The sequence below is a fragment of the Pelecanus crispus genome, chromosome 2 (assembly GCF_030463565.1).
Source record: "Pelecanus crispus isolate bPelCri1 chromosome 2, bPelCri1.pri, whole genome shotgun sequence".
NCBI classification, from domain to species: Eukaryota; Metazoa; Chordata; class Aves; order Pelecaniformes; family Pelecanidae; genus Pelecanus; species Pelecanus crispus.
This window is the reverse complement of record NC_134644.1, coordinates 118,097,920-118,114,987: the sequence shown is the minus strand read 5'-3', so window position 1 is coordinate 118,114,987 and position 17,068 is coordinate 118,097,920. Positions and strand designations below refer to the sequence as shown.

Sequence of the window (17,068 nt, the reverse complement as noted above, 5' to 3'; positions counted from 1 at the left end):
GCCGGAGCGGCCCCGGCAGCAGCGGGGCTATTTCGGGAGCCGGGCGGAGGCGGCGGCGGCGGCGGCCGGAGCCGGGGGCAGCGGGCAGGCATGGGGTTAGCGGAGCCGGTGGGCTGAGCGGGGGCTTGCAAGCGGAGGCGAAGGCAGCCGGGAAACACGCCTTTGCCTCAGATTGAGGGGGAGAAAGGAGGGGTTTTTTGCGGGGGGCTGCATCACAACTCGAGCTGCATCAAGCTGAGCCAGGCAGAGAGGGGAGCGGGAGGGGAAGGAGAGGGAGGAGGAGACGGCTGCCACGGGGGGATTTGGGCTCGTTTTATTGAAGCAAATCAGTGCTCGGGAGAGAGCGGCGAGGAGGAGGAGAAGGAGGAGGAGGTGGGGGTGGGGGGGGCAGGAAGAGGGGGATCGAGCAAGAAAAGTGTGAGGGCTGTGGCGGGGAGAAGCAGAAGTGATGAGAGAGCGAGCGGGGAGGCTGGAGGAGGCTGCCCGTCCCGCTGCTGCGCCCCGCGGGGACCGCCGCTCCTGCCGCCGCCGGCCGCCCCCGCGGCCGCCGCTGCCGCCCCGCCGCCCCCGGCCCTCGCCATGGAGGCGCTGAACGGCCCCGGCCCCGGCCCGGGGCCCGGCGACGCGCTGCGGCCGCCGCCGCCTTCGCCCGGCCACCACCACCCGCACGCCGAGAAGAAGAGGCTGCACCGCGCCCCGTCGCCCGCCAGACCCTTCCTCAAGGACCTCCACGCCCGCGCCGCCGCCGCCAAGCCGCCGCCCGCCCCCCCCAAGTCCCCCGGCCTCCCCGCCCGGGCGCCGCCGTCGCCGCACCCGGGCGCTCACCCGCCGGCCGCGGGGCTGCTGGCGGCGCCGGGCCGCCTCTCCCGCCGCCCCGCCGCCCCGGGGGGCAAGGCCGCCGCCGCCGCCGCCGGCAGGGCGGGCGCCAAGGCCGCCCCCTGCGCCAAGCGGGCGGCCCGCGGGCCGGAGCCGGGCCCCGGCGGCCGGGGCGGGGGGCGGCAGCCCGGCGGCGAGGCGGCCCCGCCGCCCGGCAAGGGCAGGAAGGGGAAGCGGGGCGCCGCGGCGGGCAGCGGCCATGCGGCGGCGGCGCTGGCCCGCGTCGGGCACACGGACAGCAGCTCCGACCTCTCCGACTGCCCCTCCGAGCCGCTCTCCGACGAGCAGCGCCTGGCCCCGGCCGCCAGCAGCGACGCCGAGTCCGGCACCGGCTCCAGCGACCGGGAGCGGGAGCCGCCCGCCGCCCAGCCCGCCGCCGACCCCGGCCCCGGGCGCGGAGCCCCGCCGGCCCCCGGCCCCCGCGGGGACCCGCTGCCCGCGCCCCCGGGCGGGGGGCGAGCCCCGAGCCGCGGCGAGCCGCCGCCGGCGGCCCCGGAGGAGCTGCAGCGGGAGGTGGAGGAGCTGCGCTCGGAGAACGAGTACCTCAAGGTGAGCGGCGCCGGCGGAGCCCGGCCGCGGCGGGTCCCCGCCCGGGGAAGGGGCGGCGGAGGCAGCGGTGGGTAGCCCCTGCCCGGGACTGCGGGGTGTCCGCGCTGGGGGGTGGCGAGGGGGTTGGCGAAATCTGAAGTCACCTCCCCTGGGACCCCACCCACCCACCACCCCCGAATGCCCAATTTCACCCGCGGGAGAGAAATTAGGGGCAGGGAGAGCCGGCCGGCGGCAGCGTGGGGCCGTGGCCCGGCGGAAGGGCAGGTGCGGGAGGTCAGCGTGTGACCGCCGCTCCCCGCGAACGCCCCGCCGGCGGAGGCGGGAGGGACGTGAGGCTGGTGCGACGTGCACTGTGGCAACGCTGCGCTGGGCTGGCGTGGTGGTAGCTCAGCAACCCCCAGCTCTTCCTGAAGCACCGCAAACGCTCCACCCGTTAGCAAGACCTTGCTTTCCAGGAACTGTTTTCCTCAGTATCACCCTTTAAAAAAAAGCCAAAGAAACCGGTTCCCTCATTTGACGTGGAAAGGATGACAGCATTACATTGTCTGTTTATTGTGTTGCTTTATCACTGGAAAGTGAAGCCACTCGTTGTGAAGTACTAACAGAATAACGAGAGCAGCAATAAAAAAAAAAGAAGTGTCATTGCATCCTTGTACAGGTAGAAAAGTACATCTAGGTGCAGTCAGCCTCAGAGAGACAGAAAGCTAAATTCAGGCGTGCTCTGAGCTGGGATGACCCGCGGGAACCTTTAGTTGGACTTGCACTTACAATCTGATCTTTTGGCACAGCAAGGAGGCTACATCCATAAAGATCTATAAATAAGATAAACTGAGATAGTCGTGTAACCGCAGCTACTGTACCATTTGACTCTGCTGCTGGTGAGGACAATCTTTGTTCCCTGATTTTGGAAACACCCTGTTGTCATGCAAAATGACCGTGGACATCTGTGGGAGTTTTGCTCGGATAAGGACTGGAGTTGGGTATAGCCTTGGGAGAGAAGGGCGGTAAAGAGAGAGACTGGGCTTGCTAAGGGGTTTTGGCTAAGGGACAAGAAACAATGTTCAGCATAGCAAAAGGTTAGCAGCAGGGGTGCCGCAAGGTTCTTTGCTGGGTCTGGTGCTGCTTAATGAGCTGGAAAAAGGAACGAGCAATGATACAGCAAAATTCTCAGATGACATGAAGTTCTTTTGTCTTAAGGCCAGCAAAGACCAGACAGAACTTAATCGTAGACTTAACCCCCGAGGAATAAGTGAAAAATGAAGGCTGAGGATGGGAAATAAATCTCAACGCTGAAAATTTGAAGCGCTTGGAGGGAAGAAGGACTGAGTATGCACTTTTCTGGGCTTTAAATGCCTTGTGTTAACTCAGGAGCATCATGAGAGAAGGAGCAATGAAAATCTCTGCTCAGTGTGAAACTGCAGGCAAAAATTATGTTAGATTTCAGTGGGAACTGAACAGAGAATAACGAAGAAAATATAATGCTTTATAAATCTGTAGCTGTTACCCAGATCAGTGGGTGTACCTGAAATACTGTGGGCACTGCTGGTCATCTAGAAAAGGATAATACAGAACTAGACCAATAAAAATTATTGGCGCATAGCAAAGCTTTTATAGCACTCATTGGATGGAAAACTCCGGAGTGTGTTAGGGAAATGTAATAGTCTATAAAATGATGAGCAACATAGAGAACCTTTATCAGAAGCTTCTGTTTTACTTGACAGCCCAGAAACAAGAGGAGATGTAATAAAATCAGAATTGATGACAGGAATTGCTTTAGGAGTAGGTAAACTGACACTGCCATTAGAAGTCATGGAGGCCAAAAGCCCAGGAGCATCTCTTTGCATTACAGGATTTGCACAATTACAGTACTTTAACCCATTATGAAGAATGTGTTAAGCATCTTGTTTCATACTGAAAGTAATTTTTAACTATGAGAAACTGAAAAAAAGAGTTTGTCTGAATTGTCTAGGACTAACCACTGTTAGGGCGTCCCACATGAGGGACTTTCTGATCACAGGACCTGATTGACATTGGCAAGTCCTAGGTAAAGAACTTTGTTCTACATCATTTCAAACTTCTCACCCTGTGCAACAGTGTCTTCAGGTCTTTCACCTTCATGTCTTTGTCATCTACAGCAATTGTGTCCCAGCTCTTCTTTCATTTGGACTATGACTTTTTCAGGCTACAAGTATTTCTGAGGCCAGTAGGATAATACAGACCATTTTTGGGGGGCTCTGTGTCTCAGGTGACTTCCAGTGGGCATGTCCTGGTGCCTGGAAAGCCACAAGCTCACACCATCGCCTGTTCTGAGGGGAATGAGTGCATGGTCTGTCCGCCCTCCTTGGCCACCCGGGTGCATGGAGTCCTAGCAGTTCTGCTCCTCTCTCAAAATGGTTGGAAAGCCCAGTGGTGCAAAAGTTATCAGGAGAATTCCCAAACTTCATTTTTTTTTCCTAGGGAAACGTATAAAAACCTTCTGCAAATTAAAACCACAGCATTGCCTGAGTTGTTTACTTGTGGGTTTGTTCCTCGCATTTTTACAACGCAGTTCTCTTGGTTGGTATTGGAGCGAGCTGTGTTTCTCCTTTAACTGGAGGGGCCTAAGGGATAACGGGGAAGCTGTCAGCTGTAAATAGGCAAATGATTAGATAAATCCCAGAAGAAACTGTTAATTTCCTGAGCATGGCCATGTGCCGAATTTCATAGTTTTCACTCCTCCTTATCCTTCCCTGCAGCTGGAGTGCAACAGTAAGTGCGCAAAATTTTAAAGCCTGTTTCAGGGGAATTTATCATTCACATAGGGAGGTCTTTCACGTATCTTTCATGTCTATAACATAGCTTATAGAACATAGTGTGTGTATATATACACATAGACTTAGCAGTAAAGATTACTGGAGATTAAAGGGCTACCAGAAAAAACAAACCAAACACAATCATTTGTTTTTATTTCTACTCAAGAAGTGCTAGAAAGGCTCCCAGCATGCTCCATGGAAGCCTTTGCAGAGCAAACTGTTGGTGCTGCAAACATCTCAGACTTCATATACTGTGAGCCAGATCTCAACCTGATATTAAGTTACCATGTTATATGTTTCCAGGGACTGTGATTTTTACACTAAATGAGGCTTTGGCTTTGGCAATGGCCAACTGTCTGTTAGTTAAGCCCGTAGGTGAAGTGGCTGAGGAGAAGTGTTTACATTGGGAAGTCTCTCTTCTACTACCTCTGTGAAATTTCATCATTGATTGCAGTTTCATATATTTATTGCGTAACCTTATTTCAGCTACCTAGGGGGGAAGGCTGTAATACTACAGCAGCAAGTAAAAGGTATCATTTATTTGTTGATGTGTAAGAAAGAAATTATGTCGTGGTGCCTGACTCTGTGGAGCCAGGAGGTTGTCGATAAGTGGTAGTGGAAGGTAAAGTTTTAGTTATTGCTAGGCAGTCCTGTTAGTAATAGCAAAATACTGGCCACACAAGTGGTTGTTTTTCAGGATTAAAGTGTCTAGCACATGGAGAAACGTCACGCACTATGCAGGTCCTTGGGAAACTTTGAAAGAAGCTCTTTGTGGTGTAGAGCCCTCTGAAGGATGAGGGATCCTGAGGAAGAGGGCCCAAATTTTAGCAATTAAAAATGTTCTTGCTTTATCTCGGCCAAAGTTTAATTCTGACTGTTTTAATTAAACAAACAGTGCTAGCGGAAACAGCGGTGGTGTTTTAGTCGTGACACATGCCCCTTTCTCTTTACATCCTTCATGGCCACCATGTGAAAGCAACCTCCTATGTGAGGTGTAACACTTTGTACAGACCTTAAAATGAAACTGGTGCTTGGCCTGCTTTGCTTCACCTGGCCTTCTCTTTGTGCGTATGTTGGTGTGAGTTCAACACACCAGAAAAGCTGCTACAGTGTGGACTGGCACAAAAATATATTCTAAACTATCTTGGATTTATTAGATAATAGTCTTGTTAATCTCACTTTGTCTTTATTCTTCCTATATTCATTTTTATCTGAGACATATGCTGGATATAAATTGAATAAGGGGCCACTCCAGGCCCCTTATTCCACTCTGGTACATCTAAAGGATGTTAATTTTTGTTTAAAATCACTGTGTGTTGTATGAGGTTACATTGTATTTCTCAGCTCCCTTGAAACTGTAGATCCTCCAGTCCGTAGGCTTGAGATGAACTCATGAGGAGTAATACCACTGTTCCTTTTATTAACCTGCAGGGAGTGGTGCATGTCAAAGGGTTTCGCAGAGCAAAAATGATGCGAAGCGATGGGACCAATTTTTTTCCGTTTAGTGAGGGTCACCAGGGTTAGCAAAACAAAGCTCATCCCCTACCTCTGCTTGACATGCTGTTTTTCCCACTTGGTGACTGGTGGTCCCAAAGAGCACGGAGGTGATAAACCTGCCCGGGGCACAAAACCTGCGTGGCCAGGCTCAGCCGGAGGGATGGTCAGCTGTCGGAAGGTGATGTCACTTTGGGGAAGAATAGCGAGGCCATGTGCCTTGTTAGCCCCAGCTGCGTCCCCGTCAACTCCTGCGCTGCCTGGATTAGCTGCCTGATGCATCAGGCGATGGTTTCCCTCGGTGGCCCTCAGTAGGTGATATCAGTGTTGCACCAGCCAGATGACTGCTCGAATGGCTTCAGCCGCCCCAGTCGAGGAAGTATGTTGAAACAATACTGAGGCTAATGCTTGAATGAAGCAGAAAAGCTGCCAGATGCTGCTCTTGCTCTCGGATCCTGCAAACTTAAGCCAGCCCTGAAGTCAACAGGTGCTCACGCTCCTGCGATTTTTCAGTTCTCGTCTTGTTTTGTGCACAAGCTTCAAACGACATCAGATTGGTGCACGACTGGTAAAGTAGTTTGGTTTGAAAGCTAAACAATAATGTCAAGGACCCTGGGACTTTAGGTTCATTAACGCGCTTTGCAAGAGGCAAAAATAATGGTTGTTGCTTTTGTCCCAACCAAAGCCTTTTAGAGCATATTTATCCCTACTGCAGTACTGCTGTAAAGTGATATGGGGGATGTGTTTATTCCTTAGCAGCAGCATCTCCTACATACAGACAGTTTGAGATATTTAAAATACGGAAACAGAGATTACGTAAAATCACAGTTCATGAGTCTTAGATTTATCAAGGACTTTCTAGAAGTTCTGGATTCACCAGCGTAATAGCAGCTACCCACTAACTTCCGCCCCTCCTCCCTTTCTCAGTCTCCCCTCATCTGATTTAATGTATATTAAATAACCATCTATTTAGAAAATAATACTGTTGTAACCTGTAAATATGACTTTTGGCTAAATTAATAAATACTTACTTTTTTTACATAGACAATTTAATTTCATCCTTCATTTGCATTTTCTTAAATACTGTACAGTTTTTTGGTTTTGTATGTTTTTGCCTTCCCAGTTTGCAGATGTCTCCAAGCTAGTATATAACTTCCAGACACTGATGTGTTCTAATTCACTGGAGCCTAAAGACTTTCAGTTTGTTAATATACGTAACTGTAAATGCATAGCAATGAATTCCATATCCATACAACTTCTATGCTATTTTAGGCATGTATTTCTCCCTAATAGCAATCTCCAAAATTCCTTTTTTTTTTTCTTTTTTTTTGACTCGTGGTTGGGTCCCAGTTTTTAGTCTCTATCTATGCTCTGAGTTAAGAGCTTTTTCCATATTAGCAGGTAATTCAGCTCAGTGAGGGTAGACCAGCAGGCTGACCTAGACACAGCTGGTGCTGATGCCCCTACCTCTGTCTTTATATGCAGTTTAGGGGTCTTACTTTGGACTGTATTTAGTCTGGCCCCTTGAATGAACCATCCCCATCGTGCATGTGTTTTACAGTTGCCCAGGGGACTCAAGAGTAATGGAGCACATTTTGTGCACTCTTTTAGCATAGGTCTCTGTTTCTTTTGTTTCAGAAGGAATCCGATTCTTGCGTGCTCTGTGGGCTGAATGAGTGTGCAGTTGGTGGGGATGATTGGAAAATGTGCTTTCAAACCTCATTATGGATCTCAACCAGACTGGCTGGGTAGACACAGCCCATCAGTTGTACAAGTATTCCTGGTCGTTTCAGTGGGAATGACTCATATGAGTATGGGTTAGTGTAATAGCTGCATGGCCTGACTCTTTTTCTCTTTCTCTTTTTTTTTTTTTTTAAAAAGAATCCTAAACAAGGCATATTCCTATAATTTACTCTTAATTATACTTCATTATAAATTAAATCAATAATAAACAAGCATGACATCAGTAAAGGTATTAATGAGATAATGGCTTCTCTTCTGACAGGCAAGTCTTCAATTTGCACAGTACGGATGTGAAATGACACCATCAATATGTATTTGGGCTACGCAGCAATGTAAACTGCTCACAGGCTTTCCCCTTTCAGCCAGCTCACCTTGGCTTGGTAGACTGACAGGGAAACAGTGAATCCTAATTCTGTTGCTTTTGCACTGAAGACTAGGGGTATCCTGCAAACGGAGTGACTATTTAAGGGTGGCCCTATGTTCATACAGCCACCCCGTGACTCTCAGATGAGTGATCCCTATTAGACCCCAAATAGCTGGCCTTTAGGAAGTCATTTGGGCCAAGTACCTGAAACCGTAAGTGGTTAGACTCAGGAGGAGGAACAACTTGGATTTCTACTGCAAATGTGGAAAGAGCTGCCAGTTAGAAAGTTATTTTCTTTCCCACACTTCCGTTTGTTCTTTCTGATGACCAGGGTGACATCTGGAAAGAAAAGCAGATTAGTTTTTTCCTAAACAATATTCTTTCTTTCAGGGCTCTCTGCCTGGTGCTGTTCTTACTGAAAGTAACAACGTAATTACCATTAAATTAAAAGAGATCAAGAGGAGGCTCTCATCCCCTACAGGAATGTACAGCAAAGTGAAGCTTCGTATGCCAGCACTTAACCTTCCAGTTTCAATTGCCACTTTGGGATGCTGGGGCAGGTCCTCCCTGTTTAAGGAAGGGAACAGGCTCTCCATGTTTTAGATGCACAAAGAAGGATGGCCGCTTTCTTACTTGTTTGTTTTAATTACTTTTAAGTGCCTATTCTGATCTCTTTCTTCAGTTTTACAATACTAAAGTTCATGGTATGAAGCTCAATACCTCCTGAGAGAAAGAGCTTTAATTCTCACTCACAATAATAATAGTAATACGAACAATACATTTTAATGAAGTCAGGGATTGGGTTTATCTAGTATTTCCAACTGCCTTGCAGCCAAAGCAACTTTTTTCCAAACTACTGAGTTTGGGCTTTTTAAGGTTCTGGCTTTGCTGCATTTACCTTTGATTTCAGTAATGATTGGCATGTTTTCCTTTATAATTTCCACTTCCTTATGTCTTTAACTTAGCTTCCTCCATTTTGTGTGCGCACATCACTTTAGAAGAGGAGTTTAAGCTGTCCTGGTTTTGTAGGTGTAATCGTAACAGATCTGACTTAGGAGATGCTAACGCAAGGTTTCAGCGTCTACAGCAGAATCACGATTACCTACCAAGGAGAATAAGCTGTTATGAACTGGAAGCAACTACACCCTTGCCACTGGTTTTGTGGCCTGTATGGAAAGCAAGGTTATGTCTGTACTGTAACTAAAAGATTATCCCAGCATCCATAATTGTGTGCTGTCATACAAAATCTGAAGCACGTATTGTTTTCCTATATTTTGATGTTTCAGAGGTGACATACTCCTGTATATATATTTTTAATATATAAAGACTTCATCTTGCTACTCAGAAAGATTTAATCTGTCCCATTTTGGTTTTTCCTCCTTGGGCTGGACAGACTACATAGGTCCAAGCCCCAGGCACTGCAGTAATACAGCAGAAAGCGGGCTGGCACTGCATGCAGCCCGTACAGCGAGGTTTCTGCTCCTTATACGGTCAAAATTGTTTGTGCCTTCATTGTGTTTGCATGTATGTTGCCATGTTTTTAAGCTCATCCAAAGGATGCTGTATTCCTAAATACAAGGGATCGGGATGCAGTCTGATTTCTATATGAAAGTTTCGGGAGTAGAAAAAAAAAGTGTAGAAAAGAAGCTCAATTCAGTAAAAAAAAAAAAAATCTGAGAGGAGAACTGTGCAAGGTCTTAAAGTACAGCTTTCTTGATTGTATCCCAAATTTTAGTTTATCTGCAAAATTACACTAGAGGAAAGCGAACTGTGTATTTATAACCAAAGCCAGAGGCAAGCACAACAAAAACAAATCATAGACTTGCAAAGTCATAGTTGTGCTGTTAAGGGAGATAGAGAAAACTTCTTTTTTTCTGGAGGTAAAAGACAGGCCTATCTCTTGAAATATAGCTCATGCTAATGCTTGCAGCTCTTTGGGGGACTTCTTTGGTGGTCGGAAAGACGTTGGATTCAAGTCTCCAAAGGAGACAGAGTGACTCTTAAGGCTGGGAGAGCTCCCAAGCCCACTGAGAGGATTTAGGAATATTCGATTTCCATGGGATGACTGTTTTGGGCATTGGGTTGTTTAAAATTATGTCAATTTCTATGCTGGTTTTGGCTGGGATAGAGTTAATTTTCTTTATAGTAGCTAGTATGGGGCTATGTTTTGGATTTGTGCTGAAAGCAGTGTTAGTAACACAGGGATGCTTTCATTACTGCTGAGCAGCACTTACACAGAGTCAAGGCCTCTTCTGCTTCTCACCGTACCCCACCAGCGAGTAGGCTGGGGGTACAGTAGAAGTTGGGAGGGGACACAGCTGGGACAGCTGGCCCAAACTGACCACAGGGATATTCCATACCATATGACATCATGCTCAGCATCTAAAGCCGGGGGAAGAAGAAGGAAGCGAGGGGACATTCAGAGTTATGGCATTTTGTCTTCCCAAGTAACTGTTAGGTGTGCTGGAGCCCTGCTTTCCTGGAGATGGCTGAACAGCTGCCAATGGGAAGTAGGGAATGAATTCCATGCTTTGCTTTGTTTGTGTGCGTGGCTTTTGCTTTACCTATTAAACGGTCTTTATCTCAACCCACGAGTTTTCTCACTTTTACCCTTCCGATTCTCTCCCCCATCCCACCAGGGGGTAGAGAGCGAGCGGCTGTGTGGCGCTTAGTTGCCAACTGGGGCTAAACCACGACAGTTTCACTTTCCGAATTTGGTTGTAATAAATGCTTTGAAATCAGATATTGTGGATTATTTGTCTTTAGAAACCAAGCAGATTTACTAATTCCAAAACCTGATACAGATAAGAAGGACATTTAAGAGATGAGCAATAACATTATAATGGCTTTTTGCCAGACACTTAATACACGAAAGCCATTACTTAGCTCTTAAATATGAACATCACATTATAAACCAGATCCCATTAATTTGATGATGACAGCTGTTTTCCTTTATTGTGGATTTGTGTTTCAAAATTCTCAATTTACAACCAAATTACTAACCTAACATTAGCATTCCAAAGATGATATTAAAAACTTAATTGAACTTAAATCTAGTTGAGGTAGATTCAACTTCTGAGTCTGCAGAGAGCCCTAAGCAATAACTCTGGTGCTGTTCATCCCAGAGGGATATATTAGCTCTGACAGGTAAAGACTGTACTTTTGGTATGAGTACCTTAGCCAAAATACCTAGTTAATAAACTGATAACACGAAAGTGTACTCCTTTTCTTAGGTTCAAAACTCTCTAACCAGTTTCTAAAACCTTGACATTTTCTTCTGCATCTCCATCGTTACTGGGTATACTTTTGCTTTACCTCTTGAAAGTGTCTATAAATGTGAAGCATAATGAAGAAGTGTGTGCATTAAAAAGATAAACAGGTCTCCTCCCCAGTTCACTCAAGCACATGTTGCTATATTTTTCTGTTTAAGAATACCGATCATTTACTAAAACTTCACCACTGTCTTGGCTGTAAACTGGCCAGAGTATTTGGCTATACCCTGAGGAGGAGTAGATAGGGTCTGGACCATAAATTGTTGTGAAAGAATCCTGCTGGGTTTGATCTGCAGAGCTCGTTTGCTTCCTCACAGTCTGCTCTTTGTGGTTAATTAATGTATTTGCAACTTCTGAGGATGTCATTGCTGGAAGGGTAACTTCTATTCCTGTGCTTACACTATTCCTTTTCAGACAGTGTGTGGCGTGAGCATGATCCAGCTCACTGGGGAGTAACCCTTGAGGTTCTCTGTCCACACAAATATCCTACTCCTTCAGCTCTCCCAGGGAGATTGTGGAACAGGATGCCCCTACAGCAGAAATCTGAATATACTGAGAATGTATAGCAATATAGTGGGCTTGTGAGAAAAGCTATCTGTCCTTTCTGAGCATCTTGGGAGAACTGTGTAGAGCCCTGGGAGGGCTGTGCTGGTGGAGCAAAGCCTTGCTGCTGAGCCCAAAGTGGTCATTTTGGAAATAACAAGCCTTGTGCTTACCCAAAATTTGACTTACACTGACTCAACTAACCAAAGTTAAAACATGGCTGTATAAATACTGGAATTTTTATACATGGATGGGATTTTGGTAGGAGTAACACTATAATTCTAACATAACTAATGAGGCTGAAGAAGTTCAACATGTCTTCCTTTGCTCAGGACTGTGGTCAGAGACAAGATCTGTCCCTTATTTGGTACTAAAGCTCCAGCAGAGCAAGATGAATACAGGGAAAAACGCAACTGTCCATCCAGTTCGGCCATGGGAAGGCAGAATGGTTGAGAGGACTACCAGTGTGATGGAGGCAGACATGTTCATGCAGGGACTGGACAGGGATGGTCCAGCCTGAGGTGGGGGGGTTTGTCAAGGGAGCTAACTCCATACCAGTGTCTTCTCCACCCAATACAAGAGTGAAATACTCTCCAGCCGTCCTTGGTAGTTCAAGTGTCATTTACAGATCTGAGGTGGGGTGACAGTGCAGCTAGCCCTGGTGCAAGTTGTCCTTGAATCTTATTTAAGCTATGTTTTCCACAGAAAAATTGGTCTTTATAATATCAAATGCAATTTTAAAGAAAACAATTTAAAGATTAGTAGTTCGTTTCAAATATTCTCCTCCTCACTCTTTTTCCTGGGTTTTTTTTCCCAACTTTGTTCAAAGTTAGTAGTCATAGTTTTCCTCTCATGCAGTAGTTTAATGGCTTGTACCTCTGTGCTTGGAAGACCTTTATAAGAGTTTTAGCTCTGGAGCTTCAGTCATGCACAGATTAAACAAATGGGAATGATAGAGCTTATCCTGTTCAGCTGTAAATCTTTAAATCTGACTTTAGAGAGCATGTGCCACTCATGGTATAACATGGAATTGGGACAGTTCATGACGCCCAGAAAAGAATGACCAGGTTATTCCCACAGGCACAGGTTTTATTTTGTCCCTGTGGTCCTGTTATTGAAATGTGTGTGCACAAAACAGAAACCCACTTTCTCCCGCACCCAACCCATCTGTCATTAAGCATGTGCATGGTGCTAGGCTCAGATGGGACAGCATTTTCATATGGAGCAGTTCAGTATTTGGCATAAAGATTCATTAAAGTTTTCAAGGGACAATTTTATTTGTAGGAAGTGCTGGTTGTTAAAAAGGCATATCACACAGAGACACTGAGGTACTTAGTTAAGTAGGTTTACTGTAGTCTAAATAAAGTAAGGAATCAGTTCAGTTAGTGGCAAAATATTTATGCACTTTTAATTAGAGATAGTAAAATGAAGGTGTTACCAGTTTCAGGAGACAGATAAGCATCTGGTCTGTTTTTAATTATTAAAGCAATTGTAAGAAATATAACAAGTATTCATTAATTTAGTTCAGCATAATTAGTCAATGTTGGACTAAAACTTCTGTTCCTATGACTTTTGAATCTGCATGTTGCAATCTGTATCACTTCATTAATATGGTATCCTAGTGAGCATGTTTCCTATTTTGCTCCCACGGGGGAGATTTAGAGGTATGATGGAGCACTGTTTTGACTTCTCACAGGATGAGCTGGATGAACTTCGGGCTGAAATGGAAGAAATGCGTGACAGCTATTTAGAGGAAGATGTTTACCAGCTGCAGGAACTCCGGCGAGAGCTGGACCGGGCAAACAAGAATTGCCGCATTCTGCAATATCGTCTCAGGAAAGCAGAACAGAAAAGCTTGAAAGTTGCACAAACAGGCCATGTGGATGGAGAGCTCATTAGGAGCCTGGAGCAAGATTTAAAGGTGGGTGAGAGATTCATATTCACAGCGAAAGAGAGCAGACTGGGATTTGGCTCCCTGCAGTGGAAGGGAAGGTGACACATGAAACAGGCAGTAGTTTTCCAAATGTCAGGACCAATTTCCTTCTTCTGCTGTGGAGAACAAATACACAGCTTATCATCATAAAAAGATGTGTTAGTGAGTAAAAAACCATGTGCTTAGATTCAAAATGAAAGAAATGCAGTCAAGTTACATCTGTGCATTTGAAAGATTTAAAGGGTTTTGTTATACGGGTTTTACTGAAAACCTTAGCTTTGCAAAACTGTATAAACAAAACCTGATATGCTTTTCCCAATTCATGCCATTTCCTTCCTTTTCTCTTCTTGCTTATGCCAAATAACTGAAAAAAACTAGTCAAAGTTGCATTTCTTAGTGCTTAATGAGTTACTCAAAACAGGAACAGACTGTTACAATATTTTAGCAAGGCAGATAGAGAATCAAAATGCTATTCCCATAAAAACACAAATTCCTGTAAAAATTATGTTCATACTGAAGCAGTTTTTACATTTTTCAGAAATGTTTCCATCAAGGCTAAGCTTTGTATAGGCACGATACTTATCTAGCTTTACTTGTCTGTCTTAATATTGCTATCTTGTAGCTGTTTTGAAAATACCTTTTGTAGAGAGGGACTGCTTACCACTAATACTATTAAGCATTTTATACTTAAAAATGCAAACCATAAAACCTTCTGAAACTGGAATGATTGGTTCCCAGCAGTGGAAATGAGAGTGACATATCAAATCATCAAACTTTTCAAAATGTCAGATGTAATTTTCTCTTTTATGATAGAAAACAAATTATAACCTTATCATGATAGAAATGATACATTACTCAGTAAAAATCTTGTACATAAGTTCGAGTGAGAGAGATATTGAGGTTTTTTAGTTTGTTTGCTTTGGTTTTGCTGACTAGTTGTAATTCAGTAATTTGTGACTTTGCGTGATGAATCACCTTTCCAAATGTTTTTGGAGTAAATATTTATTCTTGTTAGGCTGGACTCAGAAAACCTAAGCTAGCATATATTTCTATGCTTCCACATCACTCTTGCCTAGTTGTGATTGCTGCTAGAGCAGCAAATTTGGGCGGATGAGACGGCTGCATGGGTGCAGCTTTGATCGATGACCTGTCAGCTTTACAGCACAATTCCTCATCTTTTGTTTTATTGACTTGATATGCTGGGACTTTGATGTGCAGGTTTGATATCCGCTTGTTTCCGCCTGCTGTTCACGGCATTGCTTTAGCATAATGTGGAGAGGGAGCTGGAGACTGGTAATCAAATGTATTTTCATCTTGGATTTCTTTATTAGAAATGAATATTCATTTTGGTACTTGGAAGGCTTGGAGTCTTTCATCAACAGTCTCATAACTGAATTAAAAAATCTCTTGACTGTCTAGGGTTGTAATATGCTTCCTACTGTAGGAGAAATACTGTAGCTGTTGCTCCTCATAGATCCTCTTCATGTGTTTGTGCCCTTCTGACCAGGTAGCCAAAGATGTTTCTGTCAGACTGCACCATGAGCTGGAGAGCGTGGAGGAGAAACGTGTTAAAGCAGAAGATGAAAATGAAATCCTTCGGCAGCAAATTATTGAGGTGGAAGTATCCAAGCAGACACTGCAAAATGAGCTGGACAAGTTAAAAGAGGTAAGCGATAGTCAAGAAAGCCATGCAGAGCAGCGTTGCTGGGTTAGATGGGAAATTTGACACACAAGCATCTTAGACTAACTCTTACATGAAATGTCTACTGATATTGCTTGTACAACTGCCCGGAAGGTCTCCTCACCTTTGTTGTATGTCCCAAATGTGTTGGTAATTTAGAAACAATAGAGAGGTAGAGGAGTAATGCTGGGGCTTTTGTCCGGGTCTTCTCACAGGGATTCTGTCCCATTTTAAATTGGCTCCTCAAAGCCTCTCTTCCTATTGGAGCAAAACTGTCTTTGATTTGACTCCAGCCAGCTCTGAATCTCCTTTATGCAGACTGGGACTTCCACCTATTTGAGAGTCAAATGAGGTGTGCGTGAGTTGTCTCTGAGAGGATACTTCAGATAGGCAAGCTGCTGCTTTGGCTGGTGCTCTTCGGTGGTGACAGTGGGAGCCACCAGCATGAGCTAGGCAGCAGGAATGTGGTCTGTAATGTATAAATAACATTGCACTTCAGGCACAGAAATGCTGTCTGTTGAGACAAGGGGTAATTTCAATTGGAGCTGACACATAGTCGTACTGGGTGAAGTGACGATCCTTGGAAGCAAGTAGCTGTGGAGCAGGGGACAGTAAAGGAAAGCCAAATACTAAGCGTGGCTCTTTGCCGGAGACCACATCCTGGTCTGTAGCTGTATTTCTGTTCTCTTAACAGTACAGCAGATTGGCAGCTCACAGCCTCTGCTCTGTTTTAAACTAGATTGAGATAGAACATTTAAACATAATGAGGTAAGGCATTTATCCTCTGAGCCCTGGTCAGATTTAGAGGGCTGGTGCAATTATGTGTTATTTTAATCTTTCAAACAATGCTTGCAAGTCAGCTGGTACAAAGCCTGACTCAGTTTTATAAGGACAACCCCTATTTAATTTGTCTGTGCATTTGGGTTATGGGGAGTCCAGTGCAAGAGTTTTGGAGCATTTTGTACGTAACAGGACAGATCATCAGCTGGTGTAAATATCAGTGTTGCTTAGATTACTTAGCAGCCTGACACAAAACATAAAGTCTGCTTGATGTTTTAGCTGTTTTTCTTGTTTCCCAATGTTATTTGTGAATGCCTTGCTTAATGGACATGGTACTATGTTACAAGGTCTGCAGTCTGTATTCCATACAAAAATACCATTTCATCCACAGTACCGAATGTATTGCTTATTGTTGATTACACACAGGTCCACTAGATACTGCTTGATAGTCTTTGGGATTAAGCAGCTTGAGAAACTAAATTGTGGGTGAGCAGTGGGAAAGAAACTGGTCTAGCAGTGCTGGAGTCTCAAGCTAGCTCTAACCAGGCTGAATTTACCCTGCTTCTTAGATTGCTGCAGCCTAGCAGGGCAGGGAAGCCCAACTAACTCAACTGTCTCTCTGCTGCATTGCAAGTTAAAGTGAATGTACGCTTACTTTGGAAGCAGACTTTGCCCAATAAGAGGCAAAGGCTGGAGGGGAGCTAGGGAAAGGGGGAGATGGCAGGTAGAATAATGAGATGCGTTCATGCTGATCTGGAGGCACAGCAGGGCATAAGATGTAGCCTAAGATGTAGTAGTAGTAGTAGAGAGAGTCTGTTTTTTCATACCGTGAGTGGTGGTTTCTCTGGGAGTCAGAATTTCACAAGGTCACAGTAGGTGAGAAGACAGAGGTTTGGGTCCTTGGCAGGTCACACAAGGACGGATGAGCCAAATGTTGGAGAAACACAGTGATACGTGTGCCAGATAAGTATGTGTTTGCAATGTTGCTGACATTGCTGAAAAACTAAAAAAAAAAAAAAAAAAAATCTTGCCTCAAGATGT

The 17,068-nt window shown here is 45.3% G+C and overlaps 1 protein-coding gene across 1 annotated transcript in view; it reads left to right on the top strand.

The window, feature by feature from the left end:
* The first annotated feature begins 1,368 nt into the window (after positions 1–1,368).
* Positions 1,369–17,068, top strand: part of MTCL1 (microtubule crosslinking factor 1) — a 105,354-nt gene continuing 89,654 nt past the window's right edge. Inside the window, exons 1-3 of the mRNA XM_075705050.1 lie at positions 1,369–1,425; positions 13,330–13,554; positions 15,074–15,232. Coding sequence (XP_075561165.1) covers positions 13,357–13,554; positions 15,074–15,232 — 357 coding nt within the window. The 5' untranslated portion in view covers positions 1,369–1,425; positions 13,330–13,356. The remainder of the gene's footprint in view (positions 1,426–13,329; positions 13,555–15,073; positions 15,233–17,068) is intronic.